This window comes from Sylvia atricapilla, chromosome 6 (assembly GCF_009819655.1).
Source record: "Sylvia atricapilla isolate bSylAtr1 chromosome 6, bSylAtr1.pri, whole genome shotgun sequence".
NCBI lineage: Eukaryota > Metazoa > Chordata > Aves > Passeriformes > Sylviidae > Sylvia > Sylvia atricapilla.
In genome coordinates, this window is record NC_089145.1 from 36,589,083 (window position 1) to 36,603,535 (window position 14,453).

Consider the following 14,453-nt stretch of genomic DNA (forward strand, 5'->3'; position numbering starts at 1 on the left):
TGGGGCCCGCCCCGCCCCCTCTCGAGGGTTGGGCGGGGGCGCCGTGGACACGCCCCCTCCCTCAGAGCGGCCATCCCCCCCGCCCCGCCCGCGGGCTTCCGCCAACATGGCGGACGGTGCTGTGTGGTGATGGTTTGTCTTGTCTCGACTTGGCGCTCCCGCCGTTCTTCCCGCCGCCTGAAAGATCTTTTCACCCTCAGAGAGGCCCCAGTGGGCTCTGCGAGGGGAAGGGTGAGGGCAGCGAGGCACGACAGGCCTCAGCTCTGCCCCCCACACACCCCCCTCCCTCCACCTCAGGGGCGGCAAGGCTGAGGCATTTGATCGATTTGGAATTGTAGAATCATGGAATTCCAGACTGGGTTGAGTGGGAAAGTACCTTTAAAGATCGTCTTGTTCAGCTCCTGCCGTCGGCAGGGAGACCTTCCACTCTCGCAGGTTGCTCCAAGCCCCATCCAACCTGGCCATGGACACGACCAGGGATCCACGGGCAGCCACAGCTTCTCTGAGCACCCTGTGCCTCCTCACCCTCACAGGGAAGAATTCCTTCCCAACATCCCATCTAAACCCACTGTCTTCCAAATTAAAGCCATTGCCTCTTGCCCTGTCACTCCAGGCTCTCACTTTGATAATTTTTATCTTAATGGGATTGTTTTTTGAGGCCACATTTGGACAAGACCTGTGCTGGGACGGGTCTTGTTCAGCCTTCAAGGCTGACAGACTTCGTGAGTTAGGATTTTGATTCCATTTCAATAAAAAACCCCAACTTTGGGATCATCTCAAGAGACAGTTTTATGAGTAGCTGAGGTCAGGGTACGCATGTAGCCTGCAGCAGGAGAACTGATGAATGCAATAATTACACAAAACACTTCTGAGACATGATTCTCATTTTCCATGTGTCTCCCCTGTTATTTTACCACCAGAATGAATCATTCTGTAACCGTGGAAACAATCAACATTCCTTATTTTTTGACTTCTTCAGGCTCAGAGTGACCAGATGACACACACTGACCTCCCTCCCTCCAGGCACACCCAAAATCTGGGGGCGAAGCTCCCAGATTGCAGCCAGATGAACCACTTGCAATATTTAACCTTTTATTGCAAGGGGAGGGCACAAACTGGGTGTGAGTTTCCCCTCCTATCCCTTCTTGTTTGTTTTGAGGTATTCAGAGGACTGGGAATGTCCCATCCATTCTAAAAATTACTATATTGTTCTGCTTTACCTGGTTGAACACTGGGACTGTGGACTCATTTCTGTGGTGGGAAAAAGGACAGATTGAGGTTTAGCTGAAATCCCTCAACAGTGCCTTCTCCTGAATGGAAAGATTTTATGGATTTGAGGTAGATTTTAAACTTCGTGTAAGTAAGTGTGAAAAGTCAATGGTTTCTAAAACCAAAACCATGCCATAACAAGGCCATGGCCACATGGGGTCAGCCCAGCTTTCCTCACTGAGACTCAGAGCAGAGGTCCTGGACCTGCAGCAACTTTTGGACAATCCTTATCCAGGTGCATCCTCCCAGATTCCAGCAATCACTGTGGAGGGACATCCTGACCCAGAAAGTGAATCTGCCCTCTGGGATTTACCAGCTGAGCAGTGTCCTCTGTGTGTGTATCTCAACTTCTGAACTCTAGCGCTCCTGTGCTGCAGTGGAATGTTGAAAAATGTGGGGGAAATCCTTTATTTTTGTTAAAACTCTTGCTCTGCCCCAACAAGGCTGAGTTTGTCAGTCCTGGAGACCAGTGCTGTCCTGTTTCCCACCACAGGTGCTGACAAATCTTTTTGCATGTGGGTTTTGTAGCAGCAAGAGTTTAAACCAGAGCAGGGGAATAATCTGGATGGGAGAACCTTCCTTGTCATTCCAGGCCCTTGTAAATAGTCTTTTCCCATGTTTTTTGTATGCTTCCTTCAGGCACTGGATGCTGCAGTTGGGTCACTGTGAAATCTTTTCCAGGCTGAACAATCCCAATTCTCCCAGCTTCTCCTTGTAGGAGAGCTGCTCCATCCCTCTGATCAGATTGGTGGCCTCCTCTGGACTTGCTCTAACAGCTCAATTACATTGATTTGTGTTCCTAGAATGGAAAAAACTGGATCAAGGATCACACACTTTGCTGAATCCACAGTGGAAATGGGCTTTGCTTCTCTGCTGAGCAGGGACAGGACCCAGGGAAGGGCTGGAGCTGTGCCAGGGGAGATTTAGGTTGGATCTTAGGGAAAGGTTCTTCCTCCAGAGGGTGCTGAGCACTGCCCAGGCTCCCCAGGGAACATTCCCAAGGCTGCCAGAGCTCCAGGAGCATTTGGACAGCGCTGGCAGGGATGCCCAGGGTGGGGTTGTTGGGGTGTCTGTGCAGGGCCAGGAGCTGGACTCTGATTCTTGGAGATCCCTTCCAGCTCGGGATATTCTCTAATTCTTTCCAAGGCTAACAAAGATACACAGCTCCCTGGTATCTCTGAGGCCAGGATTTGGCTGCTGAAGACCAAGGGGAAAGTTGAAATAACACCTTTCCACTGTTTCCTCATTTCCACCTCTCGTCTCTGCTGGTTCCACTGTTGCAGCAGGGAAAAAAACCTAAAACTCTAGCAAAGTGATCTCCTTTGGCTGTTACAGCAGGGAAATTGCAAATCCATGACTGCAGGACAGCCAGAAAGATGGGAAGGGAGCTATGCACTTGTTTGATGTCAATGTTGGAGCCTGAACACACCCAGCTTTATGAGGAGAGAGAAAGTGCTCTCCTTTTCCATGGGATGCATGACACAAGGCAGGAAGAACGGAGCAATCCTTGCCACAATAAAAGTGTTTACATTCTGTTTTGGAAACATGCTCAGCGCTTGGAATACCCAGGGGTTGGCCGATTTGGTTCTTTTAACCTCTCATAGACAGGGCTGTATCTAGCCACAAAAAAATCCTGAGGGGTGGAAATGTCTGAAGAGCTGCACAAACCAGCTCCAGGCACCTGGATTTTGCAGAGGATCCAGTGCCTGTTTATCTCCTGGAGACAAAGATGCTGCTGTGTCTCCTCAAGTGTTTCCTGCAGACACATAATGAGAAACTAAATAGTTGCTCCAGCTTAATAAAGTCAAGAGGAAACCTGGCAAAGCTCTGCTGCCATCCAGATGGCCTCCTGGGCCTGGGAAATGGCATTTCCTTGGGGTTTGGGATAGTGTTAGGGCAGTTATGGAAGGAGAAGTGCATCTGGACCATGTCTGCCTCGCTGGAAATAATTATCCTATCTTTAACCAAGCAGCCAAATGTAATTTAATTGCCCAGAAAGTGTTTGGAGCCACAGGGGTGTTGCAGCCCCAGCCTGCCATCCATGTTTGGTGTCTTCAGGTTTTCCCATCTTTCCTGCCCATTCCCCAAACTCACTTTTATTTTCATGGAGAAAATCCTTATCTAAAGCTGACAACACCTCCCCTTATTAATGCTCCAATATCCTGGCTCAGAGTTCAAGTCAAGGCTTAAAAAATACAACAAAAAAGTTCCAACAAGAAACTTAATTATGGCTCTTACCCTCCTTTGGATGTGGCTGTTTTATGGGAAGGAAAATAGTGTCAGCTGATCCCCAAAAAATGGAGCTGGGATCAGATCCAGCACGAATTCTTGGGCTAAGAAATGGGGGATGAAGCCCAATGGTGCTTCTAATCCCAAAGTGCAGCAGGTCTAGGGGTGTGCACATTGCAGGTGACTCCAGAGATTTGGGGTTAAAGGACATTTTCTCATCAGCCACAGGCAGAGCACTCGGGATGACAGATCTTCCCATACAAAATGAGCACACTATGGATTCCATAAGCTGTTTTTCCTGGATTAGTGAGTAAATAGCAGCTTTTACCTTTCTCCTTTCCACCAAGACAGCGTTTGCAGACACACTGTCACCTGATGTCCCATCAGTGGGACACAAGGAGTGCTGTTTCCCAAAGGCTGTGTTTCTATGAACTCCATTAAATTCAGGATTGAAGTTTCTCTAAAGGAAATACAACCCTGATCCCTTGCCCTCCTCTTCCATGGATATTGGGGGATATATTTAAGGGGTGTATTTAAGAGATGTATTTAAATGTCCCAAGTGAAGGACTTGAAGAATCTTCTGTGTGAGACCAGTGAGGGGCAGCTGTTCCTGGGGCTGGAAAGGGACAAGTGGCTTTGGGATCTAAGCCAGCCATGGGATCATTGGGAACTGATGGTCTCAGATACACCCAGGGGACAGAGCATTTAAACTGAATGAGGGAAGGTTTGGATTAGAGATTAGGAAGAATTTTTTCCCTGTGAGGGTGGGGAGGCCCTGGCACAGGGTGCCCAGAGAAGCTGTGGCTGCCCCTGGATTCCCAGAAGTGTCCAAGGTCAGGTTGGACAGGGCTTGGAGCAGCCTGGGATAGTGGGAGGTGTCTCTGCCCATATCAAGGATGGCACTGGATGGGCTTTGGAGTCCTTTCAACCCAACTATTCTGCAATGCCACAATTCTCAGATCATGCCACTGTTGTCCCAGTGGCCATCTCTGTGTCCAGACAGCGATCCCTCCTCTGTGCCAGGATTGGGAATGTGCTCAGCCCTGCTGTGTTCACTTGTGGCCCTTCTCTCCCTGTCCTTCTTCCCTCTAGGTGGAGTTATTACACATCAGATTTCAGCTTCTTCCATGTCTGGAGCTGCTCCTACAGCCGTGCAGACAATGAGAGATCCCTGCCACTGCCTGGGTGCTTTCCTGGAATTTAATGAGGCCCAGTGTTCCTCGGAGAGCTTACATGTGTTGCATGGATGGGACGGGAAAGGTGAGCTGTTCTTTAGGGATGTGTGGACTGGGGAAGGATGGGGGTCCCTCAAAATGAAAGGAAAATGATTAAGCAGGGATGTTCCATGGAGCATCTTCCCCTAATTCTGCCTTATGAGCTTTTCTTCCTTTCTCTTACCTTGTGGCACTGTTGTAGGGGAGGAAGAGGAGGCAGGAAATCCCGCAGGTTGGTTTTGAACTCTGCCTAATTAACTATCATTTGGATTGACTTGATCACAGAGGGCTTGAAGGACAATTTGAGACTTGGAGGTTCTGAGTGCTCTCATTTCCAGGCCCTGTGGACATCTGGGACAATGTGGGTGCTGGGGGTCCAGTTGGGCTCTTCCCTTTGCTCCGCGCTGTGCCAGAGGCACATCCACCCTTGCTGTGGCATCCTAGCTCTTCATCTTCTCCACCTCCCCCACAGCAACATTCCCTGTTCTCTTCCAGGATGCAGCACATCCCTGTCCCTCCCTGCCGTCATTTCCCTGTCTCAGACACATTCCCATCCTCTCCTCCTGTTTATGGCAAGGGGAAAAACATTCAGGACATAAAGCAGCTGCCCAAGGCCGTCAGCCAGACCCTGCGGCTCATCCTGAGTTTCATGGAGCCCCCGGCTCTAAGGCTGCATCCTTGGAAGTGCCTGACGTGGGATTTTCAGCTGGGAGATGATGTGGATCAGATGTGGTCCCTCCAGAGGGCCACCCAGGGTGGGACACAGCATGCATAGGGGCTGGAGGTGGCCTCGGGGTAGCCCTGTCCCTCTGCAAGGATGGACAGGCTTCTTCCCAGGTTTGCCATTCCCAAGAGCTCTCCTCATCCTCGCTGCCTCATCAGGGGAAAAGCAAAACTCACAAAACTTTCTCCTCAGGGTTCACAGGAGCTCTTTCCCCTCCTGCCTAAATCTGCTGAGAGCCATGAGGGATACCAGGAATCTGTTTTCTCCCAAGTGTCCCAGGTGAGGGCTGGCCATCCCTGCCCCTGGGTGAGCAGAAATTAGATGGGCTCATTCTACTGGGACCAGCATCCCATCTCCCACTGGTGAAGGAGAGATCAAACCTGAGCTCAGTGAGCTCAAATGCTCTGAAACAGGGGAAGTTAGGGAAAATAGGGCAACTTTAGATGGGATATTAGGGTGGTGAGAGCCCTGGCACAGGTTACCCAGAGAAGCTGTGGCTGCCGCTGGATCCCTGGAAGTTTTCAGTGCCAGGTCAGATGGGGCTGTGAGCAACCTGGGATAGTGGAAGATGGAATCCCCATGGCAGGGGATTGAAATAAGATGGGATTTAGGGCCACTTCTAACTTAAACCATTCTGGGATTCTGTGATGATGATGATTAAGAAATTGCACAAGGGGAACAACAGAGCCACTGTCATCCCATTCCCTGAACCCAGTTTGGAAGGCAGTGTGGTGCCTTTCCTAGGGATCAGGGAGCTTCACTTTCTCTGGGCACCGCTGCAGTTCCCCTGTGGCCCCTAATGCTTGTTCCTGAGCTGTTCCAGTGCCTCTCTTTGGGACATGTCCCCAGGCAAAGGACTAATGGGAGTAAATCCCAGCTGGGATCACTGGTGTGAGTCAAATTTCTAACCCAGATCCTCTCCCGTTTCTCACCCCCTTCTCCAGGCAGGAAATCAAAGCCCAGCTCACTCATTAGGGACGGACCAGCTGTTGACCAAAAGCCAAAAATAAAACCCAGAGCAAATGCTTTATTTGCTCAAACTGCTGCATTCTCAGAGGAGGGGGAGTGGGAGTTTTCCAAGCAGAGGCTTCCCACCAGCTGGGAATCTGCAGCTTCACCAGGAGCTGACAGCACAAGGGAGCTCTGTTACCAACTCTTTGTCTTAGCTGAGGATCAAAGGGAAAATTTTCTGAATGATTTCAGTATCTGACAGGTTCCTGCCCATTTGAGCCACTGTGAAATATGGGATTGGCCTTGCCAAGTCACTTGGGAATTTGGGAAATATTTTGCTGCTCCTGTGTCAAGCTAAAAAAAGAAAAACTCCTGAAATGCAGCTCCACAGCCTCTTCCTCAGATCAGACCAAATGCTGATCACACTGATGTGAGCTCCCTGGCAGCTTTTCTGGGATGAACTCGGCATGTTGGGATTTCAAGCTCTTCTTAAACTGGAGTTTCCCGTTCTCTCCCCCTACAGCCCATCAGCAGGGCTGGTTCCACACGGGGAACATCCAGGTTTGCATCCCGAGGGATTGCAGACCTTTGGCCTAGGAAAAGTCCCCGCTTGCATCCTGGAATTATGAAAACCAGACGGGAGAGCTTAAAGGAGCAGTTCCTAGGGGGAGACTGAAGGCTGAAATATGTGGAACAGCTGGAGGGATGCAGGGGGTTTCAAAGGGAAGGCTGGGATGCCGATGGAAACGGGAGCAGGCAGGCGCAGGGGCCGCATTGCACTGGAGCTTACGGGAAGAGCTGCGGGCGGGGCACTTTATTTGTTTCAGATCTATAACATCCAGCAGATATTTATGGATCTTTTATCTCTTTAGTGCTTCGGGGCTGCAAATCAAAGCACCCGGGGCTCTTGTGAGACTGAAAGCAAACAAATAAAACCCCCGCTGGTCTCCAGAAAGGTTTGGAGCCGGTCACTGATCCGCCTGAATTTAATCAGACCCATTACACCACTCCTGGTGCCATCACTCTGGAGGGCTTTGGATCCTCACCATCCCTTCCTGCCTCGGAGATGAGAGATAATACACCTGGGAAATGAGGATTGTCTGTGCCAGATGGAACCAGGCACATCCACATCCGTGTGTGGTTCCAGCTCAGCACTGGATCCTGGCTCTGGCGACACCAGGTCTGGCTTTCCTGCATCCCCAGTCAATTCCAGGAAAGTCCCTGCTGGTGGTCCTGTGTGCCCTCACAGGGTCCCTCAGTGAGGCAGGTCAGGGTGAAAGGTTCTGCTGATCCCAGCCCTGGGATGCTCAACCCCACAAAGGGTTTGGAGAGATTGGACAAGGCAGGGCAAGGTCGGATAAAGCTCTCGCATTCCCCCTTGGTGCGAGCACCGGGAATTTGGGAGATGATTTTACACACAGTCAGGGAAGTAATGCTGGCCACCCAGGAGCCCCTTCCCGGCCTGAAGGCTGGAAAGTCTCCAGTGTGCTTCCTGAGACACTGCAGTGACTAATCCGCCTTGGGTTTACTATGGATTCATTTAAGGAGCTTTTTCAGCCCCTGCTCACCACAGGAAAGCCCCTGGGGCGGCCATCCCAGGGCGGGAGGAACGGGAGGGCTTTTGGAAACCCACATGTCCTGAGTGTAGGGAATAACCCAGCTTCTTTTGGAGTGCTTGGGGATCAGTTTGTGTTTGAGAATTGCAGTCATGGAATGTTTGGGTTGGAAAGGACCTTAAACATCATATCCTTCCAACCCCCTGCCATGGGCAGGGACATCTTCCACTATCCCAGGTTGCTTCAGGCCCCATCCACGCAGCCTTGAAAATTTCCAAGGATGGGGAGTGATTGTCCTCCCCCTCCCCACAAACCGGCAGCTTCCCCAAATGTCCCTTTTCCATCAATTCCTGTCAGTAGGATGTCTCCATACCCAGCTCTCACCCCCTCCCTGCTGCAGGGGACAGCCCTGCTAGGGAGATACTTCCTCTATTGCTGTGTTTTTAAAATATCTGTGCGTCTACAAACCTCTCCCGCATCCAAAACTCCGCTGATTGTGCTCCGAACCCGCTCCGGCACTCACCCATCTGCACAGTATTAAATTACTTGGGGCATAAAACGCCGTAGGAATTCCAGCCGACCCCCAAGGCCATGCCTGACTCACACAGGCATCCAAATCCCCTGCTGCATTCGAAGAAGTGCATTTTCAGCCTGGCAGCTGGTTTGCATCAGTAGGTTTTTTGCCAAAAAGTGATTTATTTTTTCCTTTTCCCCTCCTCAAGGTCCTGGAGTGGGGTCAGCAAGAGGGAGGAACATCATCCCCCTGGCCCTGCTGCTGTTGGAGGTCTGGAGTTGTCCCATTTTCAGGCATCTCTGCCACTTATTTTGTTAAACGGAGGTTGGAGCAGCCCTTGTTGGCTTTGAATCTCCCTCCCCATCATGTGCTTATCGCTGGAAGTTGGAAATAATCCGTTTCCCAAGCACAGCCCCCGGTTTGTGGATGCCAGGCGGTCACAGCTTTTCCTCCCCGAGGCTGAGTCACCCTGAGGGCTAGGGACACCCACGGGCTCGCTTCTCCTGGGTTTTGCTTTGGGTTTTAATTTGAACTACTCCTTTGATTACCCAAAAGAAACTACCACAGCCAGATTTCCCTGTGTCAGCAAAATCAATCTCTGTGTCTTCTCCCAGTGCTGGAGCTGCAGGATCTGGGATTGGCTGTGCCTTGTCTTGCCAAGACCTCCCTCATCCTCTGCTGTTGGTTTTAATACCCAAACACCCCAAACCCACCTTTCCCCCACAGCCCATCATTTCCACATCCCTGGAAACCCTCTGTGCCCACCACATCCTGGTTTTCCTTTGGCTCAGGATCATGGAGCAAACAACCACAAACCTCTTGGTTCTCACTGCTGCCTGTCCCTGAGGTGGGTCATCCTTCTCTTCCCATGGGTTCCAGCTCTCATCATTTCCCTCCTTAATCCCTTTCCCAGTGTGCTCCTCACACTTCCTCCTCAGCCCTGTCCATCCTCAGCGTGTGGCCATTCCCATTTGTGCCACATTTTATCTAGTGTTCCTCCAGATTTTGGGAAAACCACATCATTTTTTTATCCTGCTTCACTCCAACATCTCATTACCACTTGCATGTTTTCATCCAGACAGAAAGGAAGTTTTCCTCTAGGAAAGATCCTGGAAAAGCCAGCAGGCTCCTTTGGATCACCTCAGACCCCCTGTGACCTCTTCCGTTTCCTACAGCTCCAGCCCCACTTCCCACCCGGCTTGTCCCAGCTCCCACCCTCAGGGGGCCGTGTGAGGAGGGCTGTGGTTGACAGCAGCCTCTGCCTTCCCATGGCCCTTCCCCGACCTCCTCTGCTTTTCTGCTCAGCGTTTCCTGCCTCACCACCTCCCCCAGCTGCACGGCCAGGCCGAGCCCTGCCAAGGTGTCTGGGGACAGATGGACCACTTGATCCATCTTTTCACCTCCTCATTCTGTTTAACCTCAGGCTGGGCAGGCAGTAGGAGGTCGATATTTTTCTGGGAGCCATCCGATCACACACCCAGCTTTGGAGCTGTTCCAGCTGTTCCTGGTGCTGCCTTGCCAGGAGCGTGCTCGCCGCCCTGTGCTCGCGTGTTGGAGCTGCCCAGACTTGCAACATCTCTAAGAACGAGCCCATGGCTGTGGGGCACGATTTGGAACATCCCTGGCACGTCCTGGGTGCTGCTCCACTCTGGCTGTGCTCCTGTTGGAGTGGGAGCCCCACTAGGCCACCCTTATCCTGGATTTTATGGAGCAAGGGTGCAGCCTGTCCCGGGGCACAGGGTGTGAAAGGATCAGTGCAGAAATGGGGAGGTGAATTTGTACCAGGGGGGCCTTAGATTGGATATTAGGGAAAATTCCTTGATGGAAGGGATGGTCAGGCACTGCAATAGGCTGCCCAAGGTGGCAGTGGAGTCACTGGGGGCATGTAAAAGCTGTGGGGATGCAGGGACATAGTTTAGTTGTGGGCTAGAATCCTGTGATCCCCTGAATCCCTGGGCTGCTTCCCACTGCCTGGCCAGAGAGTGGGATCTAGAGGAGACCCAAAGGGGACTCCACGAGAGCTGGAGAGGGACTTTGGACAAGGGACTGGAGTGACAGGACTCAGGGAATGGCTTCCCATTGCCAGAGGGCAGTGATAGATGGGAGATTGGGAAAGAATTGTTTCCCTGTGAGGGTGGGGAGGCCCTGGCACAGGGTGACCAGAGAAGCTGTGGCTTCTCTGTGTTCCAGGCCAGGCTGGACAGAGCTTGGAGCACCCTGGGACAGTGGAAAGTGTCCCTGCCCTTGGCAGGAGGTGGAATGAGATGATCTCTAAGGTCCCTTCCAACCCAAATCATTCCAGAATTTTATAACTTTTTTGGTTACATTTGTTTCCGCAAGTAAGGCAGCAGGAGGGAGCCCAAGGCTGGCATGGGATGCCTCCATCCTACAGGAGTTTGTTCATGGTCTTCCCATAGAACAGTTAAACCCCAAAAACCAGGAGTGGCAGCTGATTGTTAAATAAAAGATTTGACTTTTATTTAAAATAAAATGTATTTGAACATAGTCTTGATAACACGGACTACGGGAACGCAACACTGGTTATTCATTTGCATTAGGTGGGCACAGGATCCCTCCTTGTCAGTGTTAATGTGGGAATGGCTTAATGAACCTGGCAGTCCTGGCCCCAGGGATCAGCTACTGAGGGTGTTGTGGCACAGCTCTGGAATCCCCTTTAACTTAGATCAAAATTTACTGGACTGAAATTGTATTTTTTGTGTTTTTTTTTTATTTTTATTCCTTGGTTTGTCCCCGTACCCCTTCCAGACATCCTACAGTTACTGCTGATCTATGCAATATCCTAGCTGGCTTGTGAGACTAGTTACAAAAACTGTACAACTTTATAAAATTTGTGGTTTTTTACATTAGTTACACAAAAACCTTTACTTCATAAACCTTTTACTTCATATCATAATGAAAAAAGTTGCATATCAGAGGCAGAACAGTGACTATGCTGGTGAATACTAGAAGTGTCATAATACAATATGGTGTACAAATAAAATTAAAAAAAAAGGAAGACAATATAAATGATTATCAAAAGGCAAGTTAAACAAATAAAACCAAGCTATAACAGACTAACAGAAGATAATCTTCAAGGCCACACAAAACTATTCTCAAAGTCATGTCAGGCACCTTCAGAGTCCTGGTGTAGTGTGAGAGGAGAGATGGCAGCTCTGCTTGGGAGCAGGACGACTTCAAACAGGTCAAATGTACAGAATAAAAACACACACAAAAAAAAGGAAATAGAACACTCATGCATTAAACATGATAAATAGACTTCATATAGGTTAGCCCTGGATGGCTTTACAAGAAGATGGCTTAGAGTTCTCTTCAAAAATTGGCTTTTTAAAGTCAGTTAAATCTTTATCCTGATCTGCCCATCGGAGTCTGGATCTGTGGGTCACCCTGCCCAGACACGGTCTGGTTATAGCAAATTAACAGAAGTGCTTGTTAGTGCACACAGATTAACTGGTCTGGTAATGCAGAAAAAAACCCCCAAAAAACAAAAAACAACCCACAAAAAGCCACAAAAAACCAAAAACAAAACAGAAAAAAAAAAAAAAAAACCCAAAACAAAAAACCCACAAAAAAAAAAAAAAACAACCAACAAAACCAAACCCAAAACAAAACAACCCAACAAAAAACCCAACCAAAAATCCAATTATTAAAAAAAAAAAGATACATTTCAAGCTTACTTTATTAAGCAGCATTATCTCAAAGGACAGCTTTGGAAAGTTAAACATGAATATGGCCATGGGGGTTCCTGTGGGGTGAGGCTGGCGGGGCTCACACCCAGCCACTGGTCAGTTTGTAGAACATCTCCTCGTCCAGGCTCTCGTTCTGGTCCTTGGCCCGCGTGGACAGGAAGATGTAGCCCCCGATGAACTCGTGCACCACCTTGCAATCCACCTCGGTGCAGATGAACGACACCCGCACCTCATCCGCGAATTCCACCGTCACCTGCGGGGCATACACGGCTCAGCCCCACCCTGCCCTTCCCCAGGGAAATGCTGCTGCCCTTCTCCCTGATCTTTCCGGGTGTGCAGATGATTTTCTAGTGCCTAAGCAAAATTCTGTGCTGCCAGTGAAGGAGTGAGCCCAGAGGGAGGCCAGGAGCTGGAGCCCCTCTGCTCTGGGAGAGATGGGGGTGTTCACTTGGAGAAGAGAAGGCTCCAGGGAGAGCTCAGAGCCCCTTCCAGGGCCTAAAGGGGCTTCCAGGAGAGCTGGAGAGGGACTTGGAAAAGGGATGGAGGGACAGGACATGAAATAGCCAGAGGGTAGGGGTGGATGGAAGACTGAGAACTGAGAATTTTTCCCTGTAAGTGGGGAGAGGCTCTAGCACAGAGAATCTGTGGCTGCCCCTGGATCCCTGGAAGTGTCCAAGGCCAGGTTGGACAGGGCTTGGAGCAGTCTGGGATAGTGGAAGGTGTCCTGCCATGTCAGGGGGTTGGAACGAGTTGATCTTTAAGGTCCCTTTAAGGACTCTGCGAATGGTGATTTGGCCTTGAAGATCCTTATTAGTTCCTTCCCCCTTTAAATATCCTATGACTCTTATTCAAATGTTTACCTACTGAAATACCTTCTATTGCCTTTTTTATTGTTTTCTATTTATTTATCCATTCATTTATTTGTTTAAATTACCATTACCCCTTGTACTCCCCCATGACTCAGAAACAATTCCCTAGTGTGTTTCCATCTCTCCATGGTGAGCACGTGGCCACACTTTGCCTGCTTGCAGAGAAACAGGGATTGGGCACAGACCTGTTGAAGTCTGGGCTTTCTTTCCACTTTTCTCTGGTTTTCTAAGCTGAATTTTGGCCACAGAAATACTTTATGGGATGGGGGAGCTCATTCTGCAGTGATTTCACAAACCGTTCATTTCTTGATGCTCTTTCTCTTTTTCCAACCCCCCCACCCCTTCCCCGCCGTCACTGACAGCTCTGCAGGAGGGATGGGATTCCCAGCAGAGTACCCAACCTGGATAATTGGGGTATCAGGGCTTGCAGCTGAGTCAAAACAATGACTGAGGCAGAGGGGGAAACTGAATAACTTTTCCAGCAACTCTTAATGAACTGCAAACTGCAGGAGAACAGCCCTTACATATCCCCGGCAATTTTAATTTGGTGTTCTGCCAAAAAGGAGCCCAAAAATTTGTGCATCCAAATGTAACAGCAGGGGGAAAGCCCATCTCAGAACTTGGGGAAATAACTACTCGGAGTTTTTTTTGCTATTTACATGAAAGTCTGAGTTGTACAGCAAATGAAAGGAATTTTAGTATGGAATAAGGCCCCTGTATATTTGTGTTATGGGTTAGGACGGAGCCTGAGCATCAGGGCTGAGGTTTCACTTCATTTAATTGTGTCGGGTTGAGAGAATGGAGAAAATAATTCCTGGCTACATGAGAGAAAGATTCAGGGCTTTTTCTTGAGGGTCACACAGAACTCCACCAGTGCCTAAAGGAATTATTTCCAGGAGAGCTGGAAAGGGAGTTGGGACAAAGGATGGAGGGACAGGACACAGGGAATGGCTTCTCACTACCAGAGGGCAGGGATAGATGGGATATTGGGAATTGGGTGAGGGGGGAGAGCTTCTCTGGCACAGAGAAGCTGTGGCTGCCCCTGGATCCCTGGAACTGTCCAAGGCCAGGTTGGACAGGGCTTGGAACAACCTGGGATAGTGGAAGGTGTTGCTGCCATGGCAGGTGGTTGGAACAAGATGAGCTTTAAGGTTCCTTCCAGCCCAAATCATTTGGGATTCCAGGACTCCTGGAGTCCAGGGAGTGGTGCCTGTCTCACTGGCAGGAACAGGGGGAGAGGACGGGGTGTCAGACACCATCTCACCATTTTGATCTCCCAGTTGACGTTCCACTGTTTCATGTTACTGAAGCGCCAGGTCTTGACGGCGTCGCCCGTGCTGGCATCCATGCGGATCAACCGGTTGTAGGCGATGCCGATCAGCTCATCCTTCTTCCCACCCTGGAACCTGGCAGAGGGATT

At 50.0% G+C, this 14,453-nt stretch overlaps 1 protein-coding gene across 5 annotated transcripts in view; it reads right to left on the minus strand.

Moving 5' to 3' along the window:
- Window positions 1-12,136: 12,136 nt before the first annotated feature.
- Window positions 12,137-14,453, minus strand: part of FERMT2 (FERM domain containing kindlin 2) — a 50,118-nt gene continuing 47,801 nt past the window's right edge. For all 5 annotated transcript variants that reach the window (XM_066321527.1, XM_066321526.1, XM_066321529.1 and 2 more), the window contains 2 exons: window positions 14,298-14,439; window positions 12,137-12,417 (listed from right to left, as the gene is read on the minus strand). In XM_066321527.1, the coding sequence (XP_066177624.1) occupies window positions 12,244-12,417; window positions 14,298-14,439 (316 nt within the window). In that variant the 3' untranslated portion in view covers window positions 12,137-12,243. The remainder of the gene's footprint in view (window positions 12,418-14,297; window positions 14,440-14,453) is intronic.